Here is a 25,264-nt window from a genome sequence, read left to right as displayed (position 1 = left end):
TTTTGGACGTAATATGGTCTTTGTTTACATTAGCAAGACACATAAATATATAATCATGCTGCTAGAGTCACTGGTCGAGGAGGTGGAGTCGCAGCCATCTACGACTCAAGACTTCTCATAAATACAAAATCAAAAACTCTTTCGAAAGCCTCATTCTTAGTCTTTTTCACCCAACTTGGAAAACAATTCAGCCAATATGAATTGTCACAGTGTATCGGGCCACAGGTCCTTATTCTGAATTCATATCTGAACTTTCAGTATTGTTATCAAGTTTAGTCCTTAAAGTCATTATTGTGGGTGACTTTAATATTCACGTTGACAATAATAGCCTGAATAATGTTTTCACCTCATTATTAGATTCAATTGGTTTTATACAGAATGTACATCAACCAACCCACTGTTTCAACCACACCATATGTTCTAACATATGGTATTCAAATTGAGCGTCAGTGCTCATAACCCTGTTTTATCTGATCACTACTTATTAACTTTTGGTGTTCTGTTATTAGACTATAAGCCACTGCTTAAGAAAGCCTACAAAAGAAATCTATCAGATTCTGCTGTAGCAACATTTATGAACAAAATTCCATCAATGCTTAGCTCATTAACATCTCACAGTCCAAGGGAGGACTCCTTTACTAACCTTACGCCCCCCCAAATAGATCATATGATTGATAGTGTTACAGGGGCGCTGATAATAACACTGGACTCTATTGCCCCTTTTAAAATTAAGAAAATGAAACTAAGAAGACTAGCTCCATTGCATAACAATGAAACACGCATAATAAAGCAGGGACAAGGCAACTTGAAAGGAAATGGCGCTCCACCAAGCATGAAGAATTTCGATTACTCTGGCTTGATAACCTTAACAAATATAAGAAGGCACTAAGCACTGCCAGAGCAGCTTACTATTCCTCCCTAGTAGAAGAAAATAAAAACAATGCCAGGTTTCTTTTTAGTACAGTAGCCAGGCTGACCGAGAGTCACAGCTCCATTCCTACATCCATCAGTAGTAATGACTTTATGAACTTCTTTAATGATAAAATTATAACTCTCAGGGACAAAATAAACCACCACCTACCCTTAGCCAGCACTGAACCCTTAACACCAAACATATACTTAGAGTGCTTCTCTCCTATAGACCAAAACCAACTCAATTCAATTATTTCATCCTCTAAGCATCTACCTGTATCTTAGACCCTGTTCCATCTAAGCTGTTCAAGGAAATTGCACCCATAATTAATACACCTGTATTAAATATGATGAATATATCTTTACTGTCAGGCTATGTCCCACAGTCATTTAAAGTAGCTGTAATTAAAGTTATTGTAAAAAAAAAAAAAAACCTTGATCCTGAGGTTATGGCCAACTACAGGCCAATATCAAACATTCCATTCCTCTCAAAAATCCTTGAGAAAGCACTGGCCTCACCATTGTGTGACATTTTAAATACAAATTGTTTATTTGAGAAATTCCAGTCAGGTTTTAGAAAACATCATAGCACAGAGACAGCACTGGTTAAAGTCACAAATGACCTGCTTTGTGCATCTGATAATGGACTTGCCTCTATCCTGGTTCTGTTAGATCTGAGTGCTGCCTTTGACACTATTGACCATAACATACTACTCCAAAGATTAGAGCTTTTGATAGGTATAAGGGGAACTGCACTAAGCTGGTTCAGGTCTTATCTATCAAAACGGTCTCAGTTCGTATCTGTCAACGATGAATCCTCAATACAAACTATAGAGTCAGTCATGGAGTACCGCAAGGGTCTGTACTTGGACCCATCCATTTCATCATACAGTATGCTACCATTGGGCAATATCATAAGGAATGCAGATGATACACAATTGTATCTATCAATTAAACCAGGTGAACAATTTCCATTAGTTAAATTGCAAGAATGCCTCACAGACATAAAGACATGGATGACCTGCAACTTTTTATTATTAAACTCCGACAAAACAGAAGTCATTATATTTGGCACCTTCGGAACAAACTGTCCAACAACAACATGTCTTTGGATGGCATTACCTTAACCTCCAGCACCACTGTAAAAAATGTTGGTGTTATTTTTGACGAGGATTTGTCTTTTAAATCCCATATAAAGCAAATTTCAAGGACTGCCTACTTCCATCTACGGAATATTGCAAAAATCAGGCACATCCTAAATCACAACAATGCAGAAACACTAATCCATGCTTTTATCACCTCCAGGCTGGATTATTGCAATTCCCTTTTATCAGGCTGTCCAAACTCATCATTAAAGACCCTTCAATGAATACAAAATGCTGCAGCACGGGTTTTAACAGGAACAAAGAAGATGGACCACATCACTCCTGTTTTAGCAGCATTACACTGGAAACCAATTAAGTCCAGGATTGATTTTAAAATACTTTTACTCACATACAAAGCGCTCAATGGTCAGGGACCATCCTACCTACAGGATCTTTTAATCTTCTATTGCCCCTCTAGGGCATTAAGATCCCAGAGTGCAGGTCTGTTGGTGGTTCCCAGACGAAATAAGATCAGGTGCTAGAGCTTTCGGCTACCAAGCCCCGTTCCTCTGGAATCAACTTCCAGTGACGATTAGGGAGGCAGACAGTGTCCACACATTTAAGAGTAGGTTGAGGACTTTCTTCTTTTGGTACACGAAATTCTTTATTCTTATTATCCCACCCGTTATTTTGCCGGTCTTCTCCTCTCACATTGAGCATCGCAGAAACTCCGTTCAAACATCAAAACGTTCAGCTCGGTCGGGAATCGAGTGTTTTTACTTTTCTCATTCATAATTCCAGAGATACATCCCATAATACATCACATTTTTAACCATTGAAGTCAATGGAGAAATAGCTTGCAAAAATAATTAAACAAAATGCCTCTTGAGGACATGAAGTGACAAAAACTTTCAACATGCCTCCATTAAAGCCCATTGTAATTTCGGGCTGATATTTCCTCACAGCAGCAGCCGCACACCTTTAGTTAAACTGCCAAGAAGGCCACATTATTAACCCGAAAGTACACAAAAAGCACACTTCAGATAAACAAGGTCCTTGAGATGCTTCACGCTTTGAAATTTTACAGATATCTGTTACGGTTCTTCCACAAAACGTTCACATGAAAGAGGTTTATCTCTCATTCAGTACAATGGAAACCTTTGATCTCTGGACGCCTCGTTAGCTCAAATATAAACACCTGTGTCATGGAACACGATGATGTCATCGCTCCAACTGACATGCTCAGAGCACCAGACTTCAGAAAAAGGTTAACGGTCCTGCCCTCAACAGCTCTACGTCAATTATGGGGTGTCATCATATGCCGTTTCCATGGAAACGCATCCCTCGCCATAAAAGACGATGTCGCTATACATTAACTCCTATGAAAATGTTCAAAAAGTGCTCAAACTTCACATGTGTGCTAACAGTCCAGCCGTGAAGACATCTACGGGACAGTTTTGAGATTTCTTCAAATGCCGTTGCCATGGCAACACAATGCTCGCCATGAAAAACGGTTTTCTCATAACTTCAGTTCAAATGCTCCAAACGGCACAAAACTTCACAGGTTTGGTAACGATGCAGCCATCAACGCATCTAAGCGTATTATAGGGTGTCATCAAATGCCGTTGCCATTGGGACTGACCATTCGCCATCAAGTTAGTTCAAAAGTTTGCAGTTCAAATATTCTGCTGCTTTTCCAAGCCTTTTTACTTTCTTTTCTTCTCTCATCACACATTCAAGCCCCCAGTGTTCATGTATCATTTCAATCTAAATTCTTCACTTTCTTCTTACACATTACATTTTAGCATATAATTCAGCATCAGCTTTTCAGCATAAAGCATTCCCACTAGCAATTTCTTCAGGAAATGCATTCTCTAGTTGTGTTATGTTCCTCTTTAAATTGGTATTTTCACATTGATCTTGTAAGATAGGTTTGTTGTTTTTACATTGTTTTACATTGCGTTTACATTGTCAATTGTGTTTGTTGATTTGTGAAGCCCTCTGAGACAAATATGATTTGTGATATTGGGCTATATAAATAAACTTTAATTGAATTGAATCATGAGCAAAACACATCATACACGTTTTATATATTTTTATATCTGGTACCCATAATATATGCCTAAAAATAGCATGATAGGGGATGTTTTAAATAGCCCGTACAATTATTCAGGAAAATGCAGGACTTACGTGGTTCATCACCCTTTACAGTGAATATATACACACTATAGACAAAAGTATTGGGCCACCTACACATTACACCTACAGGAGCTTTTATGACATCCCAAACTCTTAGGCATTAGTATGAAGTTGGTCCCCCCAGGGCCGTTTCTAGCTTTTTGTGGGCCCTATGCAAGATGCTGTTTGGGGGCCCTAGCCTTTACAGTTTTTTAACTACAATGGGGGAATTCCGAAGCCTTTAAGACAGGGGTGCCCAACCTTTGTTGAACCAAGAGCTACTTTAAAAGTTGCCAGTCTGCCGAGATCTACCAGTCCAAATAGAGAGGGGGGGGGAGCTGCTAGCGACAATTATGCCATTTCAAAACATAAACGTCCGTCAGCAAATCGAGCCGGCCGGTCGTTCAGTGATTCTCCAGATACCTCAGATGGCCAGTTCAAGGAGGGTGGAAAATACATACCAGAAGTAAACAAAGACGTGCAACGGGAAGGTGTTCCCACGGGAAACAAAACTTTAAATATTAAATGAATCAATCTCATCTCTTAAAATTCACAACTTATTATGAATTAAACATTCACAAACTTATAATTAGGTATTCTATTCACATGTTTAACTCTGTTACCAGGCTTGGATTTTCGTCATTTTAGGGGCAAGGCCATTTGGCCTTTGGTGTCACACATTTTTTCAGGGCGCAAAGGCCACATGCCAGGGCACAAAGGCCATTGAGGGAAACATTTGGATTTGGATTTTACGAATAAATAACTTTACTTTCTGATAAGAAAAACATGCGAATGACATGGAAAACAAATCACTTTTTTAATATCAATAACGTCAAACATTATATCATCATATAGGCCTATGCCTCCTTAGTATTACCGTATATAAAAAGAAATACTCTACTTTTAATAATTAGTGTTTGGTATTTTTTCCATCTACTACTTCTCCCATTCACAAATCCAAAATCAGAAATCCAAAATTATATTAATATGTAACAAATATATTCCATTTCAGAGCAGAAGAAACCACCGTCCAACTCTGCACTTACATCATTCAGCAGTGTACAGTGAAGCTCCAACATTCAACTGTATGAACAAGCAATACTTTGGAATGCAAAAGTCCACCCGGATATGTGTGCAACATTTCAGGTCATTCGGAATTACGGTGCGACTTTGTAAATTTATTCCGAAATGGGATTTTCATAGGTGGCGCTATTGAGCACGTTGGAATATTTTAACCCATTGACTCCAGAATGTTGCAATTTTTATCGGTCCTGGCGTCCGTGCAAAATTATACAACTTTGTCAGCATCCTAAAGGCCTCAAAAACAGGAAAGATGGTGACTAAAAATAATAATAATAATAATAATTAAAACTGCGGTCGCACTTGTGCGCGCAGTGATGAGCGGGCCCTCGCGTCCGTGCGCCTGTCGGGGAGGGCGGCCGGTCGTCCTGGCGTCAAGCAGACGCGCGCGAGTACTCGGAAATGAGCCGTTTGTCATTTCTCTAATTTCGCGTCCCAGACTCCCAGGTCATCCTAGAGCAACCCGGAAACGGATGTCGGCGCGCCGTCTGGAAGGAAAACTAATTTCTCTAAAGGCTCGTCGAGGATCGATTATCGAGGAGGCTGTCTGGAGAAGCCGTGACCGAGGATACACTGATTTAGAGGAGAGAAGAGTGTCTCTGGAGGAGCTATAACCAAGGGTACACTGAAGTATTCTCCGGAGACGATTTCAGCCAACAGTGATGTTTAAAAGAGGCGTGACGCATGGCTGGATGTCAACGAAGCACAGCTCTGCAAACTGTTCCAGTTGTGATTATAAGTTATTCAAGATGATCAAATGTGCATCAGACTTTCTGCCCTTTACCGTTTGTTTGTTTACTCACAAATCACATCTCCCTTGGATGTTAGGTTATGCTTTCATTGTGAGGCGATGTTTACAGTGAGAACAGCTGCTGAGGCCAGTGCAGAAAGCAGAACAGTGTGTATAATATATGTCGCTCAATAATATATGTAACAGGCCTACATTTCACACTTTATTTGTAGGCTTTAGGAGATATCTACCAATAAACAGTAGATATTTTTCATGAAACCATATAGTGCTTCACATAATAAAATATACAAGGGCTGTAGCCTGATATTTAGTTATGCTTTAGGAGCTGTTTGTGTTTGTTATACAATGTGTAGGTGTGTGTGTGTGTGTGTGTGTGTGTGTGTGTGTGTGTGTGTGTGTGTGTGTGTGTGTGTGTGTGTGTGTGTGTGTGTGTGTGTGTGTGTGTGTGTGTGTGTGTGTGTGTGTGTGTGTGTGTGTGTGTGTGTGTGTGTGTGTGTGTGTGTGTGTGTGTGTGTGTGTGTGTGTGTGTGTGTGTGTGTGTGTGTGTGTGTGTGTGTGAGTGAGAGAGTCTCTTTATTCAACTCCTCACAGGTCTCAGTTCCTCATATCTGTTCAGAAACTAGACAAAAGTTAAACATGTACAAAACACAGACGGTCTGTGTCATGGCGAATACAGTCGCTGCTTTAATTCTGTCTTTAGGACGTTGTTGTGAGTTTGGACGGAGCAGATACAGGTTAGTTTAGCCTGATCTGATAGAATGGAGATCGCTCCATTCAGAGAACACGCATTTTAAAAGTTTTTCGCCTGCTGTCTTGTCTGCACACATAATAAGCACACTTTTACTAACCGTTATCGGTATTTAGTTACTTCGGCATTATTTTTTAAATGTGTATTCAGGGCCGCCGCTTGCGGACAGGCAAGGCAGGCAACTGCTTGGGACCCCAGACCAGTAGGGTGCCCCCGAGGGGCGACACATCTTTCAAACGACATCAGTGTCGTTTGAAAGATGTGTCAAAATTCAGAAAAACAAATTATACAATTAAACATATATCATATATTGCCATAAGCCTTCATCAAATTCAGTTCATCTACAATAGTGGGGGCCCCATTATTGTAGATGAACTGAATTTGAGTGAGTGAGTGGAGCAATGCGCAACGTTTGCAATGACAGACAGTAGGAGACCTCCCTAATGGGGCCCCACCTTATCATACTTATCCAGGCTCACTCTGGTCAGTGTCGCGAATCGCGTTCATGATTGTTTACTAAATAATCCTGATGACAAGGAAAGGCACTGAAAAATGAAGAGAAATTATCTTTCTGGAATCGAAAAAAGGAAGAAGAAAAAAGATGAAGATGAGAGAAAAAAAAAAGACGGTGGTAAGTAAGTTGAGTAGATAACGAAGAAATACGAAATAACTAAATGTTGCTAGTCTAATCTTAACTGTGGGATAGAGAAACTTGAATTACGTAACTTCCACTTGAATCAAATTATTTATTTTTTTACTTTGACGTTTAACATGACATGAGTTAACCTAGCAGAACAGTATCTGCTCTACTGGCCGTGACATTATCGATTCAAGTGTGCGCAGCCGGTCGGTACAACGCTGTTGACAAATTAGCTTAGCTAATTATCTTATTGAATCTAATCATTATCTTCTTGAATCTAAACATTATTAGGATCTGTAAAGCTCTACCATGTATTTCTTAACTCATTATATTGCTTTTCCAAAATTAAATTAGCTGTTTTTAATTTTAATTTTAAACTCTACATATTGGACTACAAACAACAGTTATTTCCCCATAAAAAGTTCTCCTGTAGTAATATATGCCACAATGGTGAAACCAATACCTCAAATTGAAATACTATATTTTGTTTAGAACTAGCTTTCCCTTTCAAAGTAAATAAATAAATATTTGTCTGATTTTATTGAGTGGTTACTAAAACTCTCCCTTTAAACTGTAGATGAATACTGTAACAACTTAAAACACTACCTAATTCACACTCGAAAAGAATAATTTGTAAACATGATGAAAAAATTGAAGAATCTGTTCTACTCTGTACTCCTAACTCCAAAACACCCACTGCTGAAGGTGTAATGAATATTTCCATCATGTCTCCCCCTTTATCCCACAGTACCTTCAGTATGTTTTAGGATTATTTTCTTCTTTTACTTTAATAGTTTCTTCTTTACTGCTATTTTTAATTTACCAATTGATCGATTAATGGGAAATACAACTTTTTATCTTTACTTATTTAAGTCAATTCAATTTCTTTAAATTTGGTTCTTTAAAATACATTAGTAAATACCTTGTGAAGTATTCACAATATAACTAACCCTCTCTAGGATATGAAATCCGTTCATCTTTAAGCAGATACTATTTCCCTATTTATTTTTTGTTCATGATAACAAAGGTATAACGGCCACACGTTTTACCCATAGCTAGTTTCTATGTCAAGATTATTATGTTTGACATAATAATCAGATGTCTTGTTTGCTAAACAAGGATATTAAACTTGAATCTTTTCAGCATTCCAAACCATCGTTTAAACAATCAGCCTCTCTTCTTAAACACTAAGCCTAATGTTCTACACCACCCTCTGGAAAACTCTTGCACAGTTATGCTGTAAAATCATTGCATGATTTCTTCAGAGTCTGAACAGTCTGAGACAAGTCTGTCTCAAGATCTTGTCATAATGAGAACAGTCAGTGATTCATTGTCCTCTTCAGCTGTAGTCAGTGGCAGGGCCCCCAAAAAGCTAGAAACGGCCCTGGTCAGTGGGCTCAAGGAAACTCCCTCTGGCATTGGGATGGAAACTCTTGGATCAATGTGGTATAATCAGCAGACACACGTTGTCCTCTGCACAGTAGAAATCCCCAAAAACTGCAGTTCCTCTTCACACCACTGTTGTCTTGACAACGAAGCCAAGCAAAATGTCAAAACCTCCTCAAAGATGCGTTCTTTGCACAGTTCTTCTGTTTCTGTAGTGAGCAACTTTTCACCAACACACTGATTCAGAGAACCCAAAAGGTGGTGCACAACTATCCAATGCTGCTGTAATCACAGCAAATCAGCTACTGAGAAAAATTAAATTTAAATCTCTCCCCCAACGGGTTACAAAATAAAACGGCTGAGTGTCTATATGGTCAGGAATGCTGAAACATATGAATGTTAAAACAAACTAATGGTAGTAGTCTACCTATTCTTTATTACTTCAGTTCTAAGTTAATAGGCAAAACAAAGACACCCTCCTTAACCACTATAGATTCATCTTTAATGTTCTTGCTTATTCTATTCATTTTCAAATTGTTTATCTAAGTTGTGTGACAAGCATAGTTAGGTTTGTAACAGAATACAAAACTAACTGTATTTAGCGCTATATTTGAAAAACAAGTAATCTGATTACAGTCAATGAATATATTTTTGGAACACTTAAAGGAATTATTGGTGGAAAAGTTTCCTCACAAAATGTAATCTTCATTACTAAAGCTAAAACCTAAATAAATCATCACGGAACGGTTTTCTTTCCTTATCACTTAATTGTTTCAATAAAAACTCAAAAGCATTGCGAAAACTCCCACTCTTGAGAACATCTTACTTCTCCTGTCCAAAAGCTTTTCATAAATCACACTAGGTGGGAAAATCCAGTATTATATTTAATTTTAATAAAACCTTACCCTTAATGTACTTCATATACTCAGTAAAACTCTTTTTACTTTCCCTTAATGTTACTGTATCTAATATAATTTTTTCTTTGAAATATATTTAAGTACAATTCTTAGTTATTCACATTCTTAGAAATTCACAATGCAATGCAATGGTAACGATCAGTTCTCAAAACCTCTCATAAAAACCACAATGTGACGTAACTGTATCCTTCAAAAACTATGCTAAAAACAACAAATTATAGTTTCTTATTTATTTCAATATATCTACTACATCAAATCTCACATTGATCTATTAATTTTCAATGTATTCACTCCAACTTCAGATCACTCGATCTTTCATTCCTTATTTTAAACTCACTCAGCAGCCTTCTTTCAGGCGTCTGAGAAAAGAGCAAGCAGACACATTCCGGGCTGCTGCTCTTCGAGAGAAGGGAGGGGACACTTTCACAGACAAAGACAGCACACCCCGGTTGGAGCTCTTAGCCTTTTCAAGAGAAGGGGCGCTTCTTTCAACAATTAACAACAGACTATGATATTACCAAAACATTTATCAACATAAAACAAGACCTTTACTAATCAACAATGACAACCAACAGACAGAACAATCAACAGACAGATTTCCGAACGTCTCGTCGGCCCTACTCTGTCTTCTGCTATCGTACGCTATTGCGTAGGAAACGGAAATCTGTGGAGGACTTTTTACGATCCGCCATTTTAATCCCACTGCTAATACATTTTTCTGCTTGAACCCACTGTTCTCGTAAGCTCCTAACTCACACTCTTCTCATTCAAATTCTCCTTCCATTATGACTTCGTATTTTTTATCTGACTAGGTTGATATGTGTTTACCTTTTATACTATTTATTAATATACTGGACAATTCTTGTCGTTACTCTTAATGTCCTTATTCTATTTATTTGAATGCCCTGTCCTTAATTCAGACGTACACACAATCTGAATCCAAAATTCAAAGTTTCCAGCGTGAAACAACACAGAATATTGTTATACACCCTGTTCGCCACCAGAGGGCATCAGCTGACCATGAATGAGCTTCCTCTGTCTGATGAAGCTCTCAGCTCTGCAAACTTTGTCTCCTGTCGACACTAAACTATACTTCTGCTCTTTCCTCTCAATTATTACACAGATTCGACGTAACAAATCGCACAGAGTTTATTCCCTTATACATTCTGTCTGGCTTTTTTTGTGCAGTCTACAGAATTTCCCCTAGACTAGACTACCTCACGGGGACCTCGCTGGCTCACTTTACTTTCTTTATTGAGTTAAGGTACGGGAATGCACTACCCGACTCTTACAAACGCTTATAACTTATAACTCTCTTGGTGCCTTAGGTACAATAATGCTCTACCTGACTCTAAGCACTTTCTTTAGTGAGTTAAGGTACGGGAATGCACTCCCCGACTCTTACAAACACTTATAACTCTCTTGGTGCCTTAGGTACAGGAATGCTCTACCTGACTCTAAGCACTTTCTTACTTAACTAAAATATGTATTGTATTTTTTACCGTGACTAAGAACACTGAGAACGCCGCTGACAACTCTAAAATGTTGTAGTATATCCAATCACAGATTTTGGTAATCAACAGGTATCTGCTTACCTTTGTATTTTTGTAGGGCGCCCTGGTTTAGTTGTCAGTGGTATCGAGGTGTCCTCCCCTGGAATGAATTCCATCCGCTGGCTGTCGGTGGTCCTTCTAGAGACCAGCACTCATCACGTCAGGGTTCACCAGAATTGTAGGAGCAAACAAAGTGGTGGTGGCTTAAAGCCCACCTCCGCTCCGCGGCGTCTGTTAGATGGGCCTGGTCAGATTAATAAAAGAAGGAGTTCAAAACACCGGAATAAAAGTTATAACAATAATCTGATTTTAATGGTAAAAAACAACAAATACAAAATACAGAGTACCCTGTAACAGAGCACTCCGGGCTCCCCGCTCTACTGCCCTGCGATACAGATATTGGGACCAGCCAGTCAGAAACAGGGGGCATCGTGCATGAATAAACATCAGTATACATAGACATATTTGGGGGCAGAGTTGTGTCGGCTGTTCCGCCCCCCCCCCCCCCCCCCCCCCAAATCTCTAATTGATCGATTTCACTCCTAAGCGAATCAGAGAGTCCGTGGGGAGGAGTTGTGTCGGCTGCTCACTCTCCTAGGTGTTCTTACTGGTTGGATTCACTTCTGGTCGAGCCCAATACAGCGAATCAGAGTTCTGGGAAAAAGTATTTTACTTCTGAACAGAGCGTGAGAGCTTCGGAAGTAAACAAGGACAGAATCAATCTTGCACCTGAATTCACTCCTTTACTTTCCCAAAGAATATTTCACAAAAACTATTCTTTCCCAGACACTCAAACATTGTACACAGTAGGGGTTTCACAACTACCAATATTTACTAGTCGACAAGTTTTTAAAAATAGTAGTCGACTAGTCGACTAGTTGATACGTCATAATAAAGACACACAAAGAGAGGTGTAAAACTGTATTTTGTATTGCAATGCATACAGTTACGTTAAACACTGTAACAAAGCAGCATTTTAATTTGGGTTACATGGGTTAAATGGCTGATTAAATAAAAAACAGTAACTGGACTCACCAAATCTACTGCAAAAACTCTGTTAAGAACATAAATGCTACGTAAATCCAGTGCGCATTGCGCAACACTTTACTCGCTGTCACTGTCCTCCTCGATAACGATGTCCACCCTTCCAGGTTTTTTGGTTTGCATTAAGGAAGACCAACGCATCAACATGTGAGGGAAGGGGGCTTGACCGCTGTCGGGTGACAGTGTTGCCTGCCAGGGAAAACATCCGTTCACTTGTGCTGGTGGCTAGCCAGGTAGCTCCTGGAAAGCTTGGCTAAACGGGAGAAGCGGTTTGTGTTTTGTGCCCACCACTTCAGAGGGTTATCCATTGTGGGGATATGGGGTGTCTGCTGGCAGTAATCCCGTAGCTCATCCCGCCACTGTTGACCCGTGTTTTCTTGTTGCTTTCGAAATGAGGTCCAAACAGCTTTTCAAAGAGGGGGTGCTAGTGGAGCACGCTCGTGAACTTTTAGTGCCGGAGCTAAAACTGAAACTGTAGAGTGCATAGGTGCGGCGCATTTACGCATAAGATGAGGACCCCTGAAAGTCGGACGTGTTTTGCTGGAGCATTTTGCAGCACCTCAGCGCCAATGTCGGCATCATCATCTCCCACGTTTGCCTCCATTTTGTTCACGACTAGATGACTAGGGCCTACAGCGCCGACTAGTGGTAGAGGTAGTCGACTAGTCGACAAGTCGATTAGTTGGTGAAACCCCTAGTACACAGATATATTGGCCCCAGAAAGAACCTTGAAAAGAATATGTGTGTGTGCGGGTATCTGGGTCAGTGAGTGTAAGTGAGAAGGTCAAATATATAGGATTACTTGAAAACAGTCCCCAATTATACATGTTCACTTTAATACAGTTTAGAACAATATCTGTTTAATAACTTTAATAACCACTGTCTTTTAACTGATTTAAATGTGGAAACTGGGCTTATTCATCAGAATTTCGTATGACTTGACTTGACTTGCTTGACTCTCACCACAGTGACTTGGGACTTGCTTGATACTTGTAGGTCAAGACTTGAGACTTGCTCATGACTTGCACATGTAGGACTTACTCCCACCTCAGATTTTTAGACACATCTCGCGATCGACTGGGAATCTCCTGACTGGTTGGGCACCCCTGCTTTAAGATGCATCAATCTGTTACACTTTAAGAGTGTTACGGCTGTATGTATTCCCTGTTTATTTTTCCCGTTGGTTCCTCTACCCAGGTGTGCTGCATTGCTGTAACGAGGTGCACCTGGAGAAGGAAGTGCTTAAAAGCTCCAGTGCAGGAGCAGAAGGGAGAAGCCTCTGGGGTGGGGACTGCTGTATCTCTGCTTCTCATCCTAGGAGAAACATTTGATGTGTTGTCTATAATAAATCCTATGGATTCGATGATTTTAAAAGGTGTCTTTCGTGTTATAGTGGGTCAGTGGTGGAATTTTGTTAGCTCCATAGGGCCATTTTTGTGGGGCGTAACAAATGGGGACTCGTCCGGGATAGAATGTCCATGAGGTGAGGTCAATTTATTAGCATTTGTCTGTATCTAGTGGCTGTTTGCTTTGTGGAGAGATTTAGTTTGAGTTAATGTGTGGTTGTTGCTGTTTGTTTAGCTGGGCATTTAATTGTTTCACCAGCTTGCAATTTCAGTGTGGAGCACCCTGACTAGTTGGTCACCGGGCAGGTTTGAAGATCTTGCCACTTTTTTGTTTTGCCTTTCTTATTTTTGGTGGTAATCCTGAGTGGGGGTACGCTTCAGTGTATTGCTTTAGGCTATATCTATGGTCTTTGGTGATGCACTGAGTTCAGCGTTTAAAGTCGCCTCGAGCTCGGCAAGCCACTGAAGACTAGTTAGGTTAGTTAGCCATCTCCAACAGCTCAGGGTTGGGGTGCCTCACTATTGCTTGTTTTCCCAGTTTTTGCACAGCAACTTTTGACTCTACTTTTTGTTTGGCCACTCTGTGTGTGCTCATACCGGTTCGTCAAGTGAGCTTGGTCAGTAGTTAGTGTGCTCATACCGGTTCGTCAAGTGAGCTTGGTCAGTAGTTAGTGTGCTCATACCAGTTCGTCAAGTGAGCTTGTTCAGTAGTTAGTGTGCTCATACCGGTTCGTCAAGTGAGCTTGTTCAGTAGTTAGTGTGCTCATACCGGTTCGTCAAGTGAGCTTGTTCATTAGTTAGTGTGCGCATACCGGTTCATCAAGTGAGCTTGTTGTTGGTTTCCTGCATCCATCACAGTAACTTGTGGTTGTAAGATCACATGGTGTCCATTTTTGTGTTGTGATAGTGGCAGTTGTCGTGTTGGATCATAGTGTTGCGATTAGTGAATGGCAGCAACTTTGTAGTTGGTCTACTTGTGGTGATCCTTTAGGTTTGTGGCTGTTGCACTCCACATTGTGTTGGACATGTCTGTTACGGTTTGTGTGTTGGTAAACGCAGTAACTTAAATTGGCTTTGTAGTTTGTTTGTCACCTCATGGTGGTAGCCATTTTGTTTCATTGATTGGGCTACTTGTGTGGTTGCTGCTCATTCTGTGTGGCAGCATCTTAGTTGGCCCTGTCTTAAGTGTTTGAATATATCTTGTTGTTCCACATTTGACCCAGGTTGACACCTTTTGTCAGCAGTCCTTAAACTGTTGTCTGATTCTAATGCATTCATATTGATATATTAAGTCTGGTGTGCTTGACAGTATTGTCTGCCTTGCATACAGCCTTGATAAAAATCACTGAAATTCCACATTTTGTTTCAATGAATAGAATAGTATGATAGTTTTCTATTTATTCATTGTTTTAAGGGTGGAGGTGTTACGGCTGTATGTATTCCCTGTTTCTTTTTCCCGTTGGTTCCTCTACCCAGGTGTGCTGCATTGCTGTAACGAGGTTCAGACGAGGTGCACCTGGAGAAGGAAGTGCTTAAAAGCTCCAGTGCAGCAGCAGAAGGGAGAAGCCTCTGGGGTGGGGACTGCTGTGTCTCTGCTTCTCATCCTAGGAGAAACATTTGATGTGTTGTCTATAATAAATCCTATGGATTCGATGATTTTAAAAGGTGTCTTTCGTGTTATAGTGGGTCAGTGGTGGAATTTTGTTAGCTCCATAGGGCCATTTTTATGGGGCGTAACAAAGAGGAAAACAGGCTAATTTCAAGAAAACCAAGCAATTGAAACATACAACAAATTATATTAAAAAGGTAAACATTAAGGCTTCGCTATGCAGGCCCCCCCCCCCCCTACAGGCCGATCATGCAGATTGCGTGGGGCCTCACCTTGCGGAGGGGGCCTCATCTTGCGGAGGGTGCCTCAACTGAGCAGAAAATGCGGCGCAATTAGTGTGGTGCGGCACGGTTTTGCCGCTCCGAGCTTGAATGACACAAGCACACTTATTTCCATGCAACTCTCTGATTGGTCTGGTGTCTTGCCTCTGTTGCATTCACTGAACACGGGAAATTACAGTCCTGCTGTCCTCTAGTGTCATGATGAGGTTCACGTAAAGCACGGTTAATGTATTATATTATTAAGGGAGAATTGTCCGGGGCTACAGAAAAAACATTCGGGGAAGGCCAGGCGACGCAACTGGCGAGTACACACACTACAAATATGTAAAATATTATTTTACCAACAATGTGGAATTTATTGGCTCCATATTACACAGATTATGCACAGCGGGAGCAGCAATAACCGTCAAATAATAATTCAGACAAGGGAACTCTACACCGCCTGCCTGCCGCTAGGGGGTGCTGCAGCACCCTCAGCACCCCCCTTCCCGCGCCCATGCTGATATTAATGCCAGAGCTGGAACTCTGCAGTTATCGAGTCAGCAGAGCTTTGGCCACTTTTAGGCACTATGCGCCTCAGCACCCCCCACTCTATAACTTTACGTGGTCTGACACTTCGTGGCTGAGTTGCTGTGGTTCCGAAACGTTTCCACTTTGCAATAACACCACTTAAAGTTAATCGTGGAATATCTGGGAGAGAAAACTTTCCAACGGACTTGTTGCAACCTATTACGGAACCACGTTAGAATTCAGTGAGCTCTTTAGAACGACCCATTCTTTCAGAAATGTTTGTAAAGGCAGACTGCATGCAGGGGCGCAGATAGTGGGGGGGACGGGGTCGATACGCCCCCCCAATTTCATAGGGACATTGATCCGTGTATTTGTTAATCCACATACATACTTACATTGTACTATATTTGACCTTGAAACAGTTCATATTTGAGTTTACGATTAATGTTACTTATGATTGTAAAACACATAGTAAAACAAATAGTAAGTTAATATCGTGAAAATAATTTCTCTCAGTTTCGTCCCCTCCCCCCCATTTCAAAAATATCAGCTGCGCCCCTGACTGCATGGCTGCAGTCGAATAGGCAACAGAGTCAACTTCATGACCAAAGTTGGAATTGAAATAAAAAAGGAAAGTGAAACTTATGCTCGTCACCCTCTCCCTCCGGTCCACATTAATACAAATGATCCCAAAGATTGTATGAACTATGAAAAGATCTTAAAATCAATACAGATGTATTTATTATAAACGTTAGTCCTTAACATCTATCACTGTGTATATCACCATTCAAACATCTTTTAAAAGTTGAACAAACCCCACACAGCTCAGTAAAGACTGTGAAATGTTGACTTTATTTGATCATTTCAGTAAAAACTAACGTTCATATTTCTCTTTTTGATTATAATACTGATGAACTTTCAAAACAAAGCACTTTGGCAACTTACAACATACGTTTTAAAATGCTTAATAAGCACCGTAACTTTCATGATATCATTTCTCGGTCATAATAGGTTGTTTCCGTGAACGGCCGACTGTTGTGTGGCGGCAAATGCTGCGGCTGCAAGGCATTGTGGGGCAGCATTTTCTCCCCTCCTTTCGGTGAGGGAGGCCCAGTGGTTCCTAAGCTAACGGGGGTTATAAAGGAAGTTTGACAGCTCCTTTCCTATCATCTAGAGAATTCAAACGGCACTTATTATGGCTGCACCTGAGGGGCTTCCGGGTAATTTCACTCCGTTAGGAAGGTTCCTAAGCTAAATGGACTATTCGACTGCAGCCCATGGCTAGGTGCTTGATTTTATACACCTGTGGCAATAGGACTGAATGAAACACCGGAATTCAATGATTAAGAGGAGTGTCCCAATACTTTTGTCTATATCGTGTATGTCTTTCTTTTAAAATGTTTTGTCACACTGTAATCCTTCTAGTATGTACCAGTATCTGATTACATCAATTTTTGTGTGAATACAGTTACCTTGTTTTTGTATCCTGATTACGTATTCCGTTACATGTAATCCGTTACTTCCCAAGCCTGCTGGTAAGGTAGTCAATAAAGTCCGGCAGTGGCTCAGTCAGTAGGGGCTTGGACCGGGAGCCGTAGGGTCAACGGTTCAAGTCCCCGAATATATGGACTGGTACTTGGAGAGGTCCCAGTTCACCTCCTGGTAGTACTAGGATAGGTTACAGAGGGTTTCATCCTCCAATTCTATATATTCTATAGTTGAGAATAATCTCAGTAAGCAAAACGTGCAGTTACCAGCAGTCAAGTTAAAACAATGCAGTTATTAACCTCTGTCAGTGCTCCCCAGCATGGGGAATAAATGGGACTCAGTCTGACAGCGCCATGTTTGGGGTATGGCTATGTTTGCATGATTGACAGGTGTCACGTCCAATCACACTCAGCCAAGGCAGTCACCGTTGTTGATCTCAGCTCAGCTCCACCCAGGACTCCTTTCACATGACCAAACTGAGACCTTCCTGTTCCCATAAAGCAGCAGGTGGTAACCCTGACGCCCATCACAACCCTTGGCTGCGTCCATCTTCGCTGCAGGCTGTGTTAACGTCTTCCTGCTCTCTGGTGTCTCTCTCTCACTCTCTCTCACACACACACACACACACACACACACACACACACACACACACACACACACACACACACACACACACACACACACACACACACACACACACACACACACACACACACACACACACACACACACACACACACACACACACACACACACACACTTGTCTCACTGCAGGAGAAAAAAAATACACACAGGCCCATTGAGTATTGCAGTTTCCATAGCAACAGGGATAGTGATGGAGAGTGGGTTGTGTGAGATTGGCATCAGGGAGTGTGTGAGTAAAGCTGTAACTGTGTGTAACTGAGTGTGTGTGAAGATAAAGATAAGGAGGATGGATGCTGTTGGCTTTATTTACTCTCCATCACACACATTCATCCCCCCCCCCGCCAAGGTGGAGGAGAATGACGCTGAATATCTTCTCATTATTATTCCCCCACCCCCTCCATCCGTCTCCCACCACAGCTGGATAAGCCAGCCCCTCACAGCTCCTCTCACAGAGCAGGGATTTGAAGATTGCATCCTCACGTTTGTAATCAGAGGAAGGAACGGATTATCTCCATCTTGTTCTCTGCCGGGGGCTGCTGAGAAAAAGGAGGCAGAGCAGTGAGGATGACATGCAGCTCAGTGAATGGAGTGTAGTCACAGATAGATAGGAGGGAGAGGTCACCTGTGGATGTGAGCAGGGGGAGGAGGACCTGCACCCATCAGCCGACACACCGAGGAGAGAAGAGCTCAGCAGGGAGGATCTGTGAAGGTAAGCTAGCTGCTGGAGGAAATGTTGGAATCTTTTCTGCTCGGGAATACTTGGATCATATGGGTGTGAGGTCCTGACGATGGTGTGGAGTCTGGTTCTGGTTCAGCCCACCTGCTAACCTCCTTTCAGCATCCAGGAGTCTCTAACTGGAGATTCCCGCCTACGTTATCTATGTGGGCCTGCATTTGTAATTAAACATTACAAAAATTATATCAGGTTTGAAAGTTAAACCTCCTAAAACAAGCATTTAAAATTGCATCAGTTTTTTTATTTAAAAAAAGTTCAATTCTGTTTGCCCAAAATATTTTTCTTAAAATACAGTTTCTAATATGGGACTTTAACACACGCTGTCATGACGTAACAGCAACCAGCCCAATCAGCCTTGAACTGTTTCTGTTCAAATAAAAGCTGAGAAGAACAATGTCAATCTCATGTCATACGTATACAATTTAGAGCTGGAGTCAAGGCGTGGTTAGCCTAGCTTAGCATAAAGACACAGAGTTCTGTGAAAAGTTACGTGAAAAGTAAAAAAATACACTTTACAACATCTCCACAGATCACTGATCAACATGTTGTGTCATGTCTGTCTAATCTGTCCACCAACAGACATTTAAAATCCACAATTTCCAGTCTCCATGTTAAGCTAGGCTCACCACATCAACACTGGTCGTATTCATCAACATGTTCATTAAATGGGATTGAAACAAAGTGTTTGTGAGTCAGAGGAAACAAACGCATGAAGCTGAGGCTGATATGCAGACTGTAGAGCCATGTGTTAACGCTGACCCCCCCCGCAGCCGGCCGGTCCAGGTCCGACCGGCTGAACATTGTTCTATTTGATAAAAAGGAAAGAAAGCCCCAACGGGATTGTTAAAAAACACTCATGTGTTCTATTCAGGTTGTCATTATAAAATGGTGCCAAATGTGCCTATTAGACTGATAATCATCATTAATAGATTTCTTTTCTAAGCAGTGACAGATAAATACTAATAAAATACTGTATTTGCTGTTATACTCTCATGTTTGAATGCTCAGAATGCTTTCAGGAATATGTGTACTCCTAGAGCCACCATTCTGTCATTATTCTAACAGTTGGCAGGGGGGGAGCAGGTGCTTTGGATTGAGCACACTTCATTTATAATGTTCATTTCAATTACTGACTGTGAAGATTGCACATAGTGATTGTTTTTGTGTTCTGGAAGTGATTGCAATTACCACAACTTGCAATTTATTTTCTTCAGGAGACCCATGTTCACACACAGCCTCAGTTCTATGTGTGGTGATTGGAGGATGCTCTGTGCCCCCAGAAGCCCATTTGACATTGACATTTGAATTTGTTCACTTTTAGATGTTTTATTTTTTCTAACATTTAGGAAATACCACTTTATAGCTCAGAGATATTTTCAACAAGCAGATAGAAAGGTGCAGTAAGTAACCAGCTCTGACCGTTACTGCTTTCACAGCTGCCTGTCCTCCTGCTGCCTGTAGAGGGCAGCGTCTGCACACAATGCCTTTCCACTCACACCATATTAATATATATATTTAAATGTGTGTTATTCAATTGAGGAAAAATAGCATAATATATCAGTGAAGTGAAATGCACAATTGTTATTCTGACGCACAACATTTTAAACGTAAAAGGTGGGAGCCATGGTGACTTCCTGTGACTCGTGTTGTATTTCTTCTTTCAGGTGTTCCATGGCAGAGACCGGGGGTCCTGTGTCAGAGCTGAAGCCTGGAGGGGTGGCCGTCACCCTCTCTGGTCAACCCCTCTGTGACCCCTCCAGGACCTGGGCACAGCCGGCAGCAGCCAGCAGACCACCGGCAGCAACAGCCTGCCCCCCCCCACAGGAGCTCCATCAGGAACATTCTGGAAGTGACGGCTTCAGTCTGAGGGTGGGGGGACAGGGAAAAAGCCAATGTGAACACTTTGTGCCCTATAAGGCTCCAAGCCCCCCCCATAGTCTGGCAGAGAAATACACCCCCCAACATCTAGACAAGGCCGTGGTGACTGCAGCAATGCCCCCCCCTCAGGCTGGAGGGACGGTGCAGGGCATAGAGCCCCCCTTCCTTCCTGTACACAGGAGCCACCCAGACACTACGTACAGACCTGTGGCCCCCCTGCCTCCTCTCACAGACACTTGTGGACTCTCTTACCATGGGGGGGGGAGGAGTCAGGCCAGCCCCTCCATGTTGGCTTGCAAGCAGCCCATGCAGCTGCAGCAGCGCAGCATCATCACCACCACCTGCCGGGGGGGCAGCAGTCGAGACACACTACCTCACAGCAGGTGTGTCTGTGTCTCCGCCCCCCAGGCCACAGCCAGGATGGTGGGTGTTGAAGAAAAACTCCCCCCTAAATGTGAGCAGCCTCTGTGCTCCGGCTCCTACCATGTGACCTTTGAGGACACGTTTGCAGCGTACTGCCACCCCCAGCCCCTCCCCGCACACCCCCAGCTGCTGCACCATTTGGCAGGCGGAGAGCCACACTGTGACATCCAGCGGGCAGGCCCCCCCTCAGTGACCAACCATCTCACCCTTCCCCGCCTCGTGTCCTCCGTCAGTGAGACGGGTCTGGACAGCAAACACCTGTGCTGCTGCAGCCTGGGCCTCTCCTACAGCCGGCTGCCTGCACCCCCAGCTCCAAGGCACTTTGGTGGAGAGGAATGCTGCAGCCATGTCAGAACCACAAATCGGGACATGGGGACCATGATGACCCACAGACAGCTGAGGGATGTGGGGGTGCAGACGGCGCCGACTGCGACCCCCCATGTCTTCCCAGAGATTTGTCTGACGGAGGATAGCAGGACACAGACTAACACTGACAGTGATGGAGGCAGGAAGGGGGGCGGTGCTGCCAAGTCCCCGGTGAAGGAGGTAAAGTGGGATGCTGAAGGGATGACCTGGGAGGTGTACGGGGCCTCAGTGGACCCAGAGGAGCTGGGCCTGGCCATCCAGAAGCACCTGGAGCTGCAGATCAAGGAGACAGCCAGCCACGCAGCCAAGCTGAGCCGCCAGAACACCAGCACCTCCCAGCAGGAGGCGGGGGGCTGTCAGAGGAAGAGGAGCAGGATGATGGGCTCCATCCGGGCCCCAGCCTGCTGCACCACAGCTGTGGACTAACCGGCTGCTCTGAGCCTCAGCCTGGAACTTAAAGGCAGGATAAATAATCAGCTTCTTATGAAAAGCTGGGGGTGGTGTTTAGAACGTGAGTATACATAACAGCAGTAGAGCAGGCCTTCATTGACTTCAGTATCACACTGTCTGCAGACAGTGTGACACGTTGTGTCGGTGCCTCCTTCTTGGTTTTCAGCTAAAAACGACTATAAAAACATTACACTATATCAATATCTGTAGAATGTCAACTATTATTCAGATTGATTTCACACTCATGACATTATGATAAATGAAACCCTCTTTTGTTGACGGTTGTGATTGTGATTCCACTCTGGTTGAAACCTCCATCATGGAAACTCGGCAATAAAAGATGTGTAGATCCCACTTTGTGTTGATTTTTGTTTGTGTATTATACTAAATGATTTTCACAAATAAACACCACTGCATATTTACAACTGTTACACATGCTGATGTAACGCAAATCTTTCCAACTTGGGATCAATAAAGTATATCTTATCTTAAGATGATCGATGGCTACTGCCATATTTGCAAAATGTGCCTCTGAACCTTGACAAGTGCATGTTTCAGGCTTATCAATTAACAACAGGAGGGGTCACAAACATAAGACCAGCTGTTAGATAAAGCTCTTCTGACCTTAGCTGTCATGTGGGTATTAATGCTGCCCATTATGGGCACAAGCAAATTTCACCCATTTATTAATTATATGTTTTAAATTTGAGTGTTTCCTATCCCCTAAACCTCCAGGGATGTACATAGTTGTAAATATGCAGTAGTATTTATTTGTAAATCATTTAGTATAATCACACAAATTCTGTGTTTTATATTTAATAATTCTGTGTTCTTTATTTATTGATTGTTCAATACCTGACAAGGCCGGGGATGAAAAACTTGGGTCGCAGGTTGTTTAATTGCTGATATATTTATGATCCACGTCACGTTTTCAGTGTTGGCGGCAGTTCCTCATGTTTGTCTAAAAGTCTTCTCATCAAGGCTCTATAAATAGAGAATTACAGCAGATATGTAACATTTAATGCAGCCGAACCGTGTATTACAATGCCGTTATGTGATGACCTCCAAAGAGAAAAGCAAGCACACTTGGAATAAAGTGTTTTCGGTCTGTTTCCGGTATTTGATTAGGACGATGTGATGTGAGATGTGACATGTGAGACTGGAATTGAACAGGGGAAAATAACGTATCTATGGCACCATTTTAGATGTGGATTTTGTTAAACTAATACGTTTGCGCTGTGGACCAACACTATACATTGACAGGGAAGGGGGTAGCAATAAAGATAACACCATTAAACAGTTACACAACATAACAGAAATAATATCGATAGCAGCGTCCCTAGCAACCACCTTGGTAACAATGAAAACGTTGTATAGAAACAATTTCCTGAAGTAAACTTCGTAATAACTAGCAAACTAAAGACCATGTACATCCACTGCACACATAATCTGAAATAACAACTCATATTTCTCGCATCAAATGACATCAAAACGCATTTTAAAGGCCAAACTAACTTTAAAATAGGCATTTTACACCGAGAATAAAACAAAGTTCGGCCATGTTTTTTTTTCTGCAGGGAGAAATGTGAAGATCACGTGACATAGACGCCAGCCATTGGAATGAATGGTGAAAAAAAACGTAGGGATCTTACCATTTCGGAGGCGTTTTTGTTGAAATACTACGTCCTACGTTGTGGACCAACGTAGTTATTACACGTTTTCTTATGAGACTGGGTTGGTGCTTCCATGAGCGTCAAATCCCGCCGCAGATGGGAATACATTGCAATCAGTTGAAAGCTATTTGCATCCCTTTATGAAGCTGAAGGATCCTAGGAGCATCACAACTGCATGCCACGGGACCCTGACCAAACGTCACTCCTGGACGATTATGGAGTGAGAGTGTGTTGTAGGGAAAGATAGCAATAACATTCTGAAGTTTAATTTTAAGTGTTATAAAAGAGCACATGCTTCATCGCCAAGATAGAATTGCAAATGGTTTCTAATTATAAGATTAGAAACTTTACATAATAGTCTTTCAAACTAGACTGAAGAATATTCAAACACCAATTTATTGGAGCTAACACAAGTTATGACATTTGCATAATTTCATACACATCGGTATGCACTGTACACAGCAGATTTAGATTTTCACAAGATTTCTAATGTTCATATTTCAAAGTAAAAACCATACACTGTACAATTTGTATTGTTAACATTTCTGATTTTAAGATTTACATAATTTTTATCTTTTAATTTACTTTATTATTTTTTTTACAAAAAACTGAAATCATAATTTTAAAAACAATATTTAAAACTTTAAAAAAAAAAATCTAAAACTTAAAAAAAGATAAAAACTTTAAAGAGCAACTTCCAGGTTAAAGACACCTGTGAATACATGTGTAGGAAAATTATGTATACACTAGATTTTCAAGAAAATATACATAGATATACACTACAGTGACATCTGGCGTCGTTTTTGTAAGACATTTTTACTTCCGCATCAAAAAAGCCTCCCCACGTGACCTCCCGCGTGTGACGTAACAAAGGGGAAACAAGGGGGAGAGTGGCCGGTGTAACATATTAATAAACATGGATCCCAATGCTAGTTTCGACACAGAAGACACAGAAGAAGTTGAATGTATATTCGAATGCATATGACGGACCACAACCTTATAATTATGAGCCTGTTAGGCGTCCAAGAGGCCAGGAGCAGCCAAGGATTAGAAGAAATAACAGCCATCGGAGAGAAATTGAGCACTAGGAATAAGTGGAATAAGTGTGCAAAATATTTAAATTAATTTTCGGATCCTGAACGCGAGACCGCCGCCAGAGCGCGTCTCCCCGTTACCTGCAGAAGGAAGCCATGCACGCAACGCAGCCCCGCTCTCTTTATCTCCAGTTGACTTTCTGCCGCTTTCCTCCGTGGTGCAGTGCTGATCGTTTCACCACGGAGGAAAGCACTTCACTAATTGCAGTACCCATAAGGAGCTGTACAAATGACGCAGTTTTTGCGTGGCTGTGTTTATTTAGTTGAAAGCCCAGTGGCGATCTGCTCATCTTTCATCGAAATAATATGTTACAAAGGGGCGGACTGGCCATCTGTGTGTTGAACTTTCCTGTCGGCTCCCAGACCGTATTCGAGGAGGGCAGAAGCAACAAGCTTCAGGTTCAATAACCCACTTTAGCTTAAATGACTGGAGAGAGGCGAGCTCTTCTTGGGAGGACGTTGCATTTATAG

The 25,264-nt window shown here is 41.8% G+C and overlaps 1 protein-coding gene across 1 annotated transcript; it reads left to right on the top strand.

The window, feature by feature from the left end:
* Positions 1-20,785: 20,785 nt before the first annotated feature.
* Positions 20,786-24,125, top strand: LOC307043039 (GRIN2-like protein). Its single transcript, XM_079687235.1, has one exon. It carries the CDS (start codon positions 20,902-20,904, stop codon positions 22,000-22,002), a length of 1,101 nt encoding a protein of 366 aa, XP_079543361.1. The 5' UTR covers positions 20,786-20,901; the 3' UTR covers positions 22,003-24,125.
* Positions 24,126-25,264: the final 1,139 nt, after the last annotated feature.

This window comes from Notothenia rossii, assembly GCF_949606895.1.
Source record: "Notothenia rossii genome assembly, chromosome: 6".
Lineage (NCBI taxonomy): Eukaryota > Metazoa > Chordata > Actinopteri > Perciformes > Nototheniidae > Notothenia > Notothenia rossii.
The sequence above is the reverse complement of the archived record's forward strand: the minus strand, read 5'-3'. Positions and strand labels throughout refer to the sequence as shown.

Coding starts and splice junctions, on each gene's coding strand:
- LOC307043039 (XM_079687235.1), top strand. CDS start 20,902: ATGCCCCCCCCTCAGGCTGGAGGGACGGTGCAGGGCATAGAGCCCCCC.